The sequence below is a fragment of the Oryctolagus cuniculus genome, chromosome 12 (assembly GCF_964237555.1).
Source record: "Oryctolagus cuniculus chromosome 12, mOryCun1.1, whole genome shotgun sequence".
NCBI classification, from domain to species: domain Eukaryota; kingdom Metazoa; phylum Chordata; class Mammalia; order Lagomorpha; family Leporidae; genus Oryctolagus; species Oryctolagus cuniculus.
In genome coordinates, this window is record NC_091443.1 from 100,485,358 (window position 1) to 100,499,076 (window position 13,719).

Genomic DNA, 13,719 nt, shown 5'->3' on the forward strand with positions numbered 1-13,719 from the left:
TAAAAAAACAAAACACAAATAAGAATACTGCTAATTAACTAAAATGTATAAGTGGTGCTTTCACCCACAGGTGAAGGGCACAAGAGCTGCCGCAGTGAAATGTTACCTAGAGCATTTTAAGGAGGAAGAGGTGGCAGAAGAGACCTCTTCTTCTGGGGATGGTGGAACGAAGTCGATGTCGTAATCGTCGTCCTCAAGCTCAATGCACGGGACTTCCTCGGCGGAATGCAATTCAACTGTGTCCAGAACCTTCTTGTCTTCAGGATGATCTAAAGGAAAACAGTTGAAAGGCACCAGTGATTCTGATCGTTAATGCGGCAGAGGCTGGCACCGCGGCTCACTAGGCTAATCCTCCGCCTTGCGGCGCCGGCACACTGGGTTCTAGTCCCGGTCGGGGTGCCGGATTCTGTCCCGGTTGCCCCTCTTCCAGGCCAGCTCTCTGCTGTGGCCCGGGAGTGCAGTGGAGGATGGCCCAGGTGCTTGGGCCCTGCACCCCATGGGAGACCAGGATAAGTACCTGGCTCCTGGCTTCGGATCAGCGCAGTGCGCCGGCCGCAGCGGCCATTGGAGGGTGAACCAATAGCAAAGGAAGACCTTTCTCTCTGTCTCTCTCTCACTGTCCACTCTGCCTGTCAAAAAAAAAAAAAAAAAAAGGCGCCAGTGATTCTGATTGTTAATGCGGCAGAAGAGCCTGGAGCCGGAGCACTTAGGGCAAGCGCTTGGCAGCCGCGGCCTGGGCACAGGGCCTCTCCTGCACTCACTCCGGCGTCTTGCTTCACAAGCAACTGCAGAGTCCTCTGGATGAAGTCCAGAGAATGCCGGGTTGGGCGGAAGGTTTGCTTAGGGATTGTCACGCCTGTCTCTCGCTAAATCCTGACACCCATACTTGGCATCAGCATTTCCACTTTTCTCTTTTCTACTCACATTCAGATAAGGGCGAAGCCCAGAAACCACGAGTGATAACAGTATGAGCGGGGCTGCCTGGACCGTAAGCTGCCTCTGCCGCAGAGGCTCCCTGGACACCTCAGGCTCTTTGGACTGAGCAGGAAAACACGAGGCCAGACTTGCTCTCTAGTTTACCAACAGCCACAGAACTGATTAGACTACAGTTCTGGTCATCACCAACCCTGCTGAGTCCTCTCTCACCTGGATAACCCGGATGGGATTCAGGCGGTCAAAACTTTTAGTCTCATATTTACAGTTATCTTCAAGGGAGGTTATACCACACTCGGCTAAGCTCAGTTAAGTTCTAGGAATCTAGTAACGACAAGAACTATGCAGGAAATACGCTGAATGTGACGTTACAGTCACAGGCCACTTAACAATGTCTCAGTCAGTGACAGGTCACAGATGTGGCAGTGTTCCCTAAGATCACAAGGGAGCTGCTGCCATCTGTAGCCAACAGAATATGCAGCACAGCAGTGCACTGCGGGGCTCATGGGTCTTGGATCATGCTGGTGTAGACAAATCCACTGTGGGGGCTGGCATTGTGGTGCAGGGGGCTAAGTCTCTGCCTGCAGTGCCTGTGTCCCATGTGAGCATCATTTTAAGTCCTGGCTGCTGTGCTTCAGATTCAGCTCTCCACTGGCCCTCCGGGGAAAGCAGCAGCAGATGACCCACATGCTTGGCCCCTGCCACCCACCTGACACCCGGATGGAGTTCCTAGCTCTGGCTTTGGCCTGGCCCAGCCCCAGCTGTTGCTGCCATTTGGGGAGTAAACCAGCAGATGGGAGATTTCTAACTCTGCCTTTTAAATAAAAAGTATAAAATATATTTGTATAAAAATATGTATATACTATGTATAAAAATATAGCACCCACAATTAGGAACAGTACCTATCTGTAAACAGTTACTAACAGCACATACTTGGTAGTAAGCAACTACATTATTGGTCCATATATTTAACATATCACACTTATTAATTGTTTATACATTTTTTAGGTACCATCTAATTTTTTACAAAATTTATTTCTCACTTACTTGAAAAGCAGAAAGGCAGAGAGATCTCCCACTGCTGGCTCACGCCCCAGATGCCCACAACGTCCGGGGACGGGGCAGACGGAAGTCAGAAGCCATACCTCCCCCCAAGTCTCCTATGTGGGTCTCCCTTGTGGGTGGCAGAGATCCATCACTGCGGCCCCCCAGAGTGTGTATCACGGAGAAGCTGCAAGAGTGCAGCCAGGATTTGAACCCCAGCACTCGGATAATGGATGTGCTCATTTGGTGCTGCAGCTGCATCCAACGCGCGCCCATCGAAAGTTCAGTGTACAGCAGCCTCGGGCAGGTCCCTGTGGTGGCACTGCAGGACCACGCCAGCTACGCAGGAAATGAGAGCCCCGCGTGTTAGTGCTCCTGAGGACTACCGTAAGCTAAGGTGAATTTCTTATTGAAGAAAAAAAGGTGCCAGGAGTCCAGCGCAGCCTGAGTGCACAGAGTTTAGATGGTCTACGCCAGTGGACAGCATCGTCCTTGGCCTTCACACTCACGGACCCAGGACAACTCCCACGCCGGCAACCTCCATTCACAGGAAGTGCCCTACACAGGAGGACCTCTTCTGTTTCCCCTCCAACCTTTTATGCCATACTGTTACTGTACCTTTTCTGTGTTTAAGATACAAATGCTTACCACTGTATCACGGCTGCCAGCAGCAGTCAGGATGGTGACGTCCTATTAACAAGAGGCCCTATTCCACAAGGCCCAGGTGTGCAGCAGGCGACACTACCTGTGTCTGGCAAGGACAGTGTGATGTCCATGCAGCGACAACATCGCCTAACAATGCCTCCCCCAGAACGTATCCGCGCATGAAACACCACACGCCAGCACTTCAGCGCAGTTAGCTCAGGTCACACATCAACATCCAGTGCACAGTGAGGGCAACGAGCCACAGAGGGGCGTATGCCGGGGAAAGGCGCAGGTTCACTTTCCAGTTCTACCTCTAGCCAGGCATTTCCACCCGCGCGGACCTTATTTTCTTCATGTACAAAGCCACAGAGCTATGCCTGGCATTGATACAATTAACACCAGCAGAATAAAACCTTCTCTCTCGTCAGTACGACCTGCCTCAAGGATGTGGCCCAGAGATCAGCTCAACAGATCACAAGGTTCTTAAGACACAGCTCCAGCAGACTCCCTGCTGCTCCCATCGCCTAGCCCTGACCCAACAGAAAGCCATCGCCACGCTGGGATCCAGAGACGACGGTGGTTCTTACCTCTTTCACCTCCCAAATGAGTTTCCAACGAGTGACTTTCCTGAGAATCTAGTATCAGCACTTGGGAAACGGGGCCATCGTCGTCATCGATGCAAATCACGCCGCCCCCCACCCCGTCGCAGTCGCCCTTGCCCGCCCCTGCCAGCTCCACCGGCTTGCTGGCCGCGGAGGCAGGCGTCAAGTCAGCCTCGGCGGCGTCTGCTTTCTTAAGCTGTGCTTTACAAAAGTTTCTCTTGGCTCTTTTTGACTTCTGAGCCGTGCTTACTCTCGCCACGGGCTTTCTGGGGGACGCAGCAAATGCTTTCGGGGTCCCAGAGGTGTCAAAGTCATCCATGTCGTCCCAGCCATTGAGGGCGCCCAGGGAATCTAGGGAAGAGCTGAAGTCCAATTTCTTGAAAACGGTGTCACGGGGTGTCTTTGCAGCTGGCGCGAGTCGGGGAGTACAGGACGCTTCCTGTGGGGTCTGCGACACATCTGGCAGTAATGGGGTGCTCCCAGCTCCCCTGCTCTGCAGTCCTGCAGGGGCGTTTTTAAAGAAGTCATTGATCCTCGCCGGCGGCCCTGCGGGGCAGGCCTGTGGCTCACTGAAGGAAGAGCCCTCGGTGACGTTGACGTCTTTGTCACTCAGCACAGGCGTTCTGGCCGCCGACACACTGGTCACAGATGCGCTGTTGCCTGAAGATGCTTTCTTTTTAAAAGTGAAACCTCTGCAAAATAACGGAAAGTCTGAATTAGATGGACTCAGCTTCAAGAAACCCACCAACTCTGTCAAGCGAAAGTTTTTTCTTTTAACTAATTCCTCTGACAAGGTGCATTAATTGTCTCATAAACGAGTAAATGAGCAGAGAATGCAGCTGGCTCTCTGATTTTACAACTTATCAGGTGAGAGAAATCACAGGGTGCACTCTGCTGCTTCCATTTGGCTCTGAGAGTTTCAAGGCCACTCCCCCTAGTGTATTTTGCTGGGTGGTGGTACTTGGTTAAGTACTGAAATGCAGCACCTCCAGAGGGAAGCAATGGTGTTAAGTAAAAAGGGAAGAGACCAATGTGGATACTTGTGCTTTCTGATAAAGCTCTTAAGGGAAAGAGTCAAAACGGCCAGCTATGCTGAGACCTGAAGGACACACAGTGGAGGCAGGGTCCTGGCTGCTGGCCGGAATGAAGGATTCCAAGGTCAGTGGTGACTTGAAAGTCAAGTGCCCAGATCAGTGTCCACGTCTCGGCAGAGGGCTAACAGATACAAACCACCATCGCCTAGCATTAGAGGGAGGTTCTGAACGTACAGCCTGGAGAGGGTGCAGGGGTGGAGAGCTGTGGTTGCCATAAACACTTTGGGAAAAAAAATGTAAAATGATACTAAAATATGAAAAATACCTATTTGCCCAAATTTATAAGAAGATTCATCACTCATTTATGCAACCAATCGTTACTGAGCAAATATGTCAGCAAAGACGTTGGATAATTTATTAGCTGGTGCTGCCAAGACATGTTCTGCATGAACTTGCCAAGTGGGAAAACCCTCGAACCCCTCGCTTCATTGCCTCGTGTGTTCAGCGAGAAAGGGAGGAGGGAAGTTAAGTCGCACGCAGGACAGGGTGCAGTCGGTGCCTAGGACAGGTCGACCAAACAAAATACTTACGAGGATTTGGGTTTGGAAAGGTTTAACCTGTTATGAAGTTTTCTGGCCGAGTGCAGCTCCAGCTGCTCCTGCAGGTTATTCTGAGGAACGGCAGCCATGATTCTAAAAAGTGAGGGAGGAGAGTTATCAGTGGGGGTAGGTGCTTCACGCCGATGCCAAGCCTCACTGGCGGAGGAGACTCGATTAGACAGGCACTGTCCCGACTGCGCCCGCAGCAATGAGGTGGCTCTTCCTGGTCAGTGGGTGGCTTTGGTGACATCTGAACTGCAGAATCATCAGCTCACTGAAGGCTCGCGTAGGTAACAAGATGCCCTTCTCTCTTCCACCACACACACAGTGAAACAGAACCAAAACGTCAGGAAGGGACTATTAGGGGAGGGCTTGTAGGACCATGGGCCCTGGCCTGAGAGAAGAGCGGGCATGGGACGGGGAGTGACATGAGAGGAAACGTCAGCGCAAGCTGCGAACACAAAGAACAAGGAATAACCGAGTCCCCCGCAGGATTCTGGGAAGCAGGGAGCTGCCCCGCACTGGCCAGGGGCAGAGGCCAACCAGGGACGCCCAGTGGCTCACGATCACCCAGTCTCAGCCAACGGGAGACTCCCACCCAGCTCACTTATGTCCCTCGGGGAACAAGTTTTGGTGTCGCCGCGTTCCTGCCCAGCAGAGTGCACCTCTTAGGCCACCTTAAAACTACCGGAGCACGAAGAAGCTGCCATCTACAACGGCAGAAGTGTTCACTGTACGTGCAGGCGACAACCCCTCTCCCCAGGCACCGTCACCAAAGACCTACTCTTATATCACCCACCTTAGGGGAAGGGGCTGGCAACGCTCGTTGGTATCCGTGGAAATCACAAGCTTCACATTAACTGTGTTTCATTCTTAAACTGGTCACCTAGGTTTACAGAGAAAGAATGTATCTGAGGTTATGCGTGTGTTAATTACCCTGGTTTGGTCATGATACACTGTATACATGTATCAAAATTATCATACTGTACCCCCAAAATATGACAATTATGTATCAATCAGAAAATAAAATAAGAGGAGGCATGTGGCCCAGTGATGAAGCTGTACTTGGAGCGCCCATGTCCTATCAGAGTGCCTGGTTCCAGTCCTGGCTACTCGGCGTCCAATTTAGTTTCCTGCTAACGCGTACTCTTGAAGGCAGCGGACGATGGCTTGAGTACTTGGGTCCTCCTCACCCTTATGAGAGATCTGGATTGACTTTGGGGCTCCTAGCTTCGCCCTGGTCCAGCCCCAGCTATTTCGGGTACTAGGGAAATGAACCAGTGGCTGGAAGGTCTCTCTGCCTGCCTGCCTTAATAGATGGATAAATAAATATTAAAACTCCCTGGCTACTCCTCACAGGCGGCAGCCTCCAGACAGCTGTACTCTGAAGCATGGATGTGAACATACGATTTTCCTTCTCCAGATCCTGCGGTGGAAATGCCTTGAGTGCCGAGACATGAAAGTACTTCTTCCATTCAAGTATCAGCGAAGTTGTTTGAAACTAAAATATATATATATATATATATATAGTTCACCAACAATAGTAAAGAGCAGTGACAAGAGGAAAACTAACTGAAAACAAATGGAGACCAGCAAAATCCTTTGTAACACGAAAGAAAAGGAACAAAACAACAGGAGCTTAAAAGTTTAAAACTAAACCTCTGAATTAGACTCACCACCAGAATCACAAGGATAATTTGGAAAATTATACTTTTCCCTTAAATATATAAAAGAATAAAAAATCAGCAAAAAGCTCATTTTGAAAATGTGCTGAGTAACGCAAAAGCTGGGAAACCATATCCAAAGATGGGAAGAAGAGGAAATCAGGGGAAAGATGGTGAAACAACCCAGAACTAGGACACACACAGTATTGCCAGTACAGGAGGCTTCTTCCACAGGAAGACAAATCCGTGACAAAGAAAGGGTGGGCGTCTGGCCCTGGCCCAGTGGTCACGTTGCCACTTGGGACTTGGGATGCTGGCAAGCTCCATTTCCCATCCAGCTTCCTGCTGATGTGCGCCCAGAGAGACAGCAGATGATGACCCAAGTGCTTGAGCACCTGCGACTCTCATGGGAGAGTTGGATGGAGATCCTGGCTCTTGGCTTCGGCCTGGACCAGCCCTGGTGTTGCAGGCATCTGGGGAGTGAACCAGTGGATCAAAGATTGCTTCCTCCATCATTCTGCCTTTCAATTAAATCTCAAAAAAATGAAAGAGAAAAAAAGAAAAAGAACACTAATGGGGAAAGGGCTATTGCTAGAAAATGCATAATTACCAGAACAAAAGTAAAATAAAAAAAAGATTTATTTACTTATTTTAAAGTCAGAGCTAGAGGGTGGGGGGAGTGGGACAGAAAGGGATCTTCCATGTGCTGGTTCACTTCCCAAATGGCTGCAATGGCCAGGTCTTGGCCAAGCCAAAGCCAGGAGCCAGGAGCTTCATCCAGTCTCCCACATGGATGGCAGGGCCCAAGCACTTAGACCATGTTCTGCCACTTTTCCCAGGCCATTAGCATAATGGTCCATATGGGATGCCAGTGTCACAAGTGGTGGCTTTCCCTTCTGTGCCACAACCCTGCAATCAAAAATACTTTTAAGGGGCCAACGTTGTGGCACAGTGGGCTAAGCCATTGCCTCTGATGCTGGCATTCCATATGGGTGCTGCTCTAACTGTGATCCAGCTCCCTTCTTTTTCTTTTTTTCTCTTTCTTTCTTTCTTTTTTTTTTTCTTTTTTTGACAGGCAGAGTGGACAGTGAGAGAGAGAGACAGAGAGAAAGGTCTTCTTTTGCCGTTGGTTCACCCTCCAATGGCTGTTGCGGCTAGCACGCTGTGGCCGGCGCACCATGCTGATCTGAAGCCGTCACTGCCGCCTCCCAGGGCCTGCATTGGCAGGAAGCTGGGGGCAGGAGCCAGACGCTGGTAGGGTGCTTCTCCTGGTCTCCCATGCAGGTGCAGGGCCCAAGCACTTGGGCCATCCTCCACTGCACTCCCGGGCCACAGCAGAGAGCTGGCCTGGAAGAGGAGCAACTGGGACAGAATCCGGCAGGCACCCTGACTGGGACTAGAACCCGGGGTGCCAGTGCTGCAGGCGGAGGTTTAGTCTATTGAGCTGCAGCACCGGCCCTAGGTCCCTTCTAATGCACCTGGGAAAGCATGGAAGATGGCCCAACTGCTTGGGCTTCTGCACCCACGTGGGAGACCCAGAAGGAGTTCCTGGCTTTGGCCTGGCCTAGGACTGGCTGTTGCAGTCATTTGGAAAGTAAACCAGCAGATGGAAGATCTCTCTCCTTTTCTCTGTGTAAATCTGTCTTTCAGATAAATAAATACATCTTAAACACAAAACCACAGGATGGTAAAAACAATGTTGCACAAAAGAGCAGAATTCCTTTCCTTTCAAACATATGAAACTCAAGTTACTGTTTTAGGATCCACTAAAATTAGGACCACCTGCCCTCTCTAAGGCAAACCTTCCTTTTATTCGTTGTTGTCCTAAAATGGCTATTTCAGGACCTCAAGAGACAGACTGCCAAGAAGTCCTCTCTAAGACATTCAATGCCATTCACATACTTCTGTTTCCAGGCCTCTGCTAACAGCGGGGGCCTGCGGGATGGCTGCCAGACTCTGCCGGGCTCACTCGCTTCCCTTCTCTGGGGCAGAAGTGGGGAGCCTGACGCAGGAGCAATCACGGCCTTAGGAAACTCAGCATCGCCTCACAGAGGGAAGCAGCTCTCTGTCCTCCGGTCAAATTCAACATCAAACACGGCTTCTATAGAGTCCCCGGACAGGGAGGCCGTAAATGTGTTTTCTCCACTTATTCTTTTATAAGTACAAGGGTACTTCAAAGTTTGTGGAAAATGGAATTAAAAGATAAAGTTTATTTCATTACAGAAAAAATTTTGTAATCCATGCATAAAGTATAATCTTTAGCAAACTGGGGCAGAGGGGGAAAAATCTCAACCTTGTAAAACTACATTAGTTTTATTTTTTATTTGAGAAGCAAAGAGAAAGAGAGCTCGCAGCCTCCGGTTCACTTTCCAAATGCCTGCAACAATCAGGGATGGAGCCAGGAGCCAGAATGCACTCCGGGTCTCCCAAGTGTGTGGCAGGAGTGCAGCTACCTGAGCCGTCACTGCCGCCTCCCAGGGCCTGCATTGGCAGGAAGCTGGGGGCAGGAGCCAGACGCTGGTAGGGAACCCAGGAACTCTGACAAGGGACACAGACGATCTTAACCACTGGGCTGACCACCTGCTGCTATACTATTTTTAAATAGTGGTAATTAAAATACCACAACTCTTAGCTGGCAGTGGTTCTTAGCAGTTTGTGTCATAGCTTCTACTGACAATCTGACAAAAGTGACAGGCCCTCTGTCCATGAAAACAAACGCAGTTTTACAATCAGTCTCAAGGGCCTCTGAGTCCCACCAGGAATCCATGGCCCTTGGTAAAAGTCTGCTCTATTTGAGCATGACCAAAGGAGAGGAGACAATGGAGTGTTTTGTGAGTGAAGATCTGAGGAAAACCCCAGAACAACATTCAGAACCCTTGGAAAATGGCAGAGAGGGAAACCAATAAAGAAAAATTCAGGAAAATGAAAACATCAGGAAGTCATTTTTTTGGGGGGGGTGGGGGTGGGAAGGGTAAGGCAAAAACTAGGATAAAATATGAAAAAAGTAAAATATAATGAAAAGACAGAACACAGGAGAGATACACATGGAAGTATTAAGTATCATAGCATAATAGTTGATTTTAAAATCTAAATTAAACATTTTTTCCCACAAAAATAAGAAATCATCAATACTGATACGAGAAGCAGCAAACCACGGGTAGGCGGGCATTCGGCGTAGCAGTTCAGCCACCTCTTGAGATGCCTGCATCCCATTTGGAGAGTCTAGGTTTGAATCCCTGCTACTCTACTTCCAATCCAGCTTCCTGCTAATAGCACGTGCCCTGGGAGGCAGCAGACATGGTTCAAGTACCTGCGTCCCTGCCATTCACATGGGAGACCCAAATGGAGTTCCTAACTCCCAGCTTCAGCATGGCCCAGCTGTGGCTGTTGTGGACATTCAGGGAGTGAATTCTGTAGACAGAAAAACCTCTCTCTTTTTTTAAAGATTTATTTATTTGAAAGGCAGAGTTATGATGGGAGGAGAGGAAGAATCAGAGGATTTTCCATCCACCGGTTTACTCCCCAGATGGCTTCAACGGCTGGAGCCAAGAGCCAGGAGCTTCTTCTGGTCTCCCACCAGGTCTTCTACACGGCCAGGCTCCCAAGCACTAGGGCTGTCTTCTGCTGCTTTCCCAGGCGCATCAGCAGGGAACTGGATTGGAAGTGGAGCAGCTGGGACTCAAACTGGCGCCCATATGAGACGCTGGTGCTGCAGGTGGCAGCTTTATGCATGATGCCACAGCACCAGCCACTCTGTCTTTAGCTCTCTTTACCTTCCAAATCAATACAAATGTTTTTCAGCCAGCGCCACGGCTCACTAGGCTAATCCTCCACCTGCAGCGCCGGCACCCCAGGTTCTAATCCAGGTCGGGGCGCCGGATTCTGTCCCGGTTGCCCCTCTTCCAGTCCAGCTCTCTGCTGTGGCCCGGGAGTGCAGTGGAGGATGGCCCAAGTGCTTGGGCCCTGCACCCCATGGGAGACCAGGAGAAGCACCTGGCTCCTGGCTTTGGATCAGCATGGTGCGCCGGGCGCAGCGTGCTGGCCGCAGCGGCCATTAGGGGGTGAACCAACGGAAAAGGAAGACCTTTCTCTCTCTCTCACTGTCCACTCTGCCTGTAAAAAAAAAAAAAAAAAAAAAAAAAGGAAAAAAAAGGAGGAATGTTAAAATCTTTATTAAAAAAAGATTTTTATTTATTTTATTTGAGAGAGTTACAGACAGTAAGAGGGAGAGACAGAAAGAAAGGTCTTCCTTCCTTTGGTTCATGCCCCAGATGGCCAGAGCGGCTGGAGCTGTGCCAATATGAAGCCAGGAGCCAGGAGCCTCCTCCAAGTCTCCCACGTGGTTGCAAGGGCCCAAGGACTTGGGCCGTTTTCTACTGCTTTCCCAGGCCATAGCAGAGAGCTGGACTGGAAGTGGAACAACCAGGACTAGAACCGGTGCCCATATGGGATGCCAGCACTGCAGGCAGAGGATTAACCTACTGTACCACAGCACCGGCCCCAAAATCCTTTTAATTTTTTTAAAGATTTATTTATTTATTTGAAAGTCAGAGTTACACAGAGAGAGGAGAGGCAGAGAGAGAGAGAGAGGGAGGGAGGGAGGGAGGGAGGGAGGAGAGAGAGAGAAAGAGGTTCTCCATCCTCTGGTTCACTCCCCAATTGGCTGCAACGGCAGGAGCTGTGCCAATCTGAAGCCAGGAGCCAGGAACTTCTTTCGGGTCTCCCACATGCGCTAAGGGGCCCAAGGACTTGGGCCATCTTCCACTACTATCCCAGGCCATAGCAGAGAGCTGGATTGGAAGTGGAGCAGCCGGGTCTCCAACCGGCGCCCATACGGGATGCCAGCGCTGCAGGCCAGGGCGTTAACCCACTGCGCCACAGCGCCGGCCCCCCCAAATCCTTTTTTAAAGCACCAAATTTATTATACAAAACAAGCATCCTGATCTTAACCCACCTTTTACATGGACCCAGCTGACCCTGATTAACAAGGTCAATTCCACCCAGTACTCTGCCTTCTCAAGAACACTACTCTGTTATTAATCTTTCTTTGCTGCGTAATTGGCCCCTTCTCAACTAGCTTCCCTTTATCTTTTAAACAGCCTCTTCCTTTGGGAGAAAAGTAACCAAAAGATGACAATTACAATTATACGACCACCACAGACCCAAACAACGTTACTGCCCATTCTCTCTCCTTCCTGGCCAAGTCAAACTTTGTGAAAAACTTACCTCTGCTCCCCACTTCCCACATGCAATCAGACTCTCCACACAAATCCAGCTTCCACCCTGATCACAACACCAACCGCCTGACCAGGATCACTAATGAGCTCCATGGTAATGACCTCAACATTCCTTCCTTCCTCAAGAATATTTACTTATTTATTTATGTATTTGAAAGACAGAATGACAGAGGGAAGAGAGAGAAAAAGAGAGCTGTCTTCCATCTGCCAGTGCACTCCCCAAATGGCCATGACAGCCGGGGCTGGAGCAGGCAGAAGCCAGGAGCCAGGAGCTTCTTCCAGGTCTCCCTTTTGGGTACAGAGGCCTGAGGACTTGGGCTGTCCTCTGCTGCCTTCCCAGGCTATAGCAGAGAGTTGGATCAGAAGTTGACTAGCTGGGACTCAAACTGGCATTCTGGTTGGGATGCTGGAGTCACAGGCAGCGGCTTCACCCACCACACCATGACAACAGCCCCTCAACGGCCTTTTTCTACTTTTCCTGACCACCTAGCGTGTGATGCAGTGGTCGGCACTCTCTTCCTGAACTCGAGCCTTCCCACAGATCCTCTCGGCACGGCCTACTCCTGCGCCTCATGCGCCTCCTCCTCCACGGCGACCAGGTCATGACTGCCCTCAGGAAAACGCTGCACAGAGGCAGCAGCCTACCAGTGGCAAAGCACACGGGCTCAGAGCCAAACGCCACGGCACCCCGGCTCTGCCACCCATCAGCAAGGTGTCCTTGGACCTCTCATTGAACTTCTCTGTACCTCAGCCCCCTCATCTGAAGAATGCCCACTTCACACGGTTGGTATAGGCAAACTGAGCGCTGGTGGAGCACTGAGAATGGTGTCTGGCAGACAGAGAACAACACAAAGCATTTGATAAAGAAAAGTTCTGCTATAATACACTCCTAAAATAATACTAATAAATGGCCTCCAAAGGCAGTATTTATCAAAGTATAATTCTACATTCACTTTGGTAATTACTTCATGGACTATTTCTTCCACCAGACTGTAAGTGCTATGGCAATATGGGCTACTGGTTTTGCAATCCACAGCTAAGTGTGTAGCACTCCATCAATGTTTATTGGAAGAGAAAATAAAAAACAATGTTAAAGAAGAGAGAAAGGATGTCTCATGGGGCCGGTGTTGTGGCGCAGCAGGTTAAAGCCCTGGCCTGAGGCGCCAGCATCCCATGTAGGCGCCAGTTCTAGTCCTGGCTGCTCCTCTTCCAATCCAGCTCTCTGCTATGGCCTGGGATAGCAGTAGAAGATGGCCCAAGTCCTTGGGCCCCTGCATCCACGTGGGAGACCCAGAGGAGGCTCCTGGCTCTGGATCAGCGCAGCTTCAGCCATTGCGGCCATCTGGAGAGTGAACTAGCGGATGGAAGACCTCTCTCTGTAACTCTTTCAAATAAATAAATCTTAAAAAAAAAAAAAAAAAAAAAAAGGATGTCTCAGAAGGTTTATAACTGTAATGAACAATGGCTTCTCCCAGAAACATGAAGGTGGTACAACATGAAGTGAAACCAATAATGGAAACACGAACGCAATAGGTGAATAAAAACCCATGTGATGAGATCAGTAGGTTTGCACATATACTTCTACTGAGACGAAGGAATGTGCACTAAGCTCCAGCGTATGGCTCAGTAGGTTGACTGGGGAACATAACTGTCAACAAAACTCAAATCGAGATATACAGCACTCCCAGCACCCAGTGCACTTCCTGTGCTCCTTCTGTCAGATTAGTTTTGCTGTACTTGAACTTCTTGCTCCTTCCTTCCTTTCAAGATGTATTTATTCAGAGTTAGAGAGAGAGAGAGAGAGAGAGAGAGAGAGAGATCCTCTATCTGCTGGTTCACCCCTCTGAAGACCACCAGGAGCCAGGAGCTTCATGAGTGGCAGAGGTAAAAACATTCGGCCATCCTCCACTGCCTTTCCCAGGCCACCAGCAGGGAGCGGGACCAGAAGTGGAGCAGCACGG

General features: G+C 49.9%; 1 protein-coding gene across 5 annotated transcripts in view; it reads right to left on the bottom strand.

Annotated features, from left to right (window-relative positions):
• Nucleotides 1-13,719, bottom strand: part of BLM (BLM RecQ like helicase) — a 111,104-nt gene that overhangs the window by 62,116 nt on the left and 35,269 nt on the right. For all 5 annotated transcript variants that reach the window (XR_011381053.1, XM_008275317.4, XM_051834324.2 and 2 more), the window contains 4 exons: nucleotides 5,657-5,743; nucleotides 4,849-4,950; nucleotides 3,210-3,916; nucleotides 107-269 (listed from right to left, as the gene is read on the bottom strand). Coding sequence is in view for 4 of the 5 variants with exons in the window: in XM_008275317.4 (XP_008273539.2) it covers nucleotides 107-269; nucleotides 3,210-3,916; nucleotides 4,849-4,946 (968 nt within the window). In the remaining variant the exon portion in view is untranslated. The remainder of the gene's footprint in view (nucleotides 1-106; nucleotides 270-3,209; nucleotides 3,917-4,848; nucleotides 4,951-5,656; nucleotides 5,744-13,719) is intronic.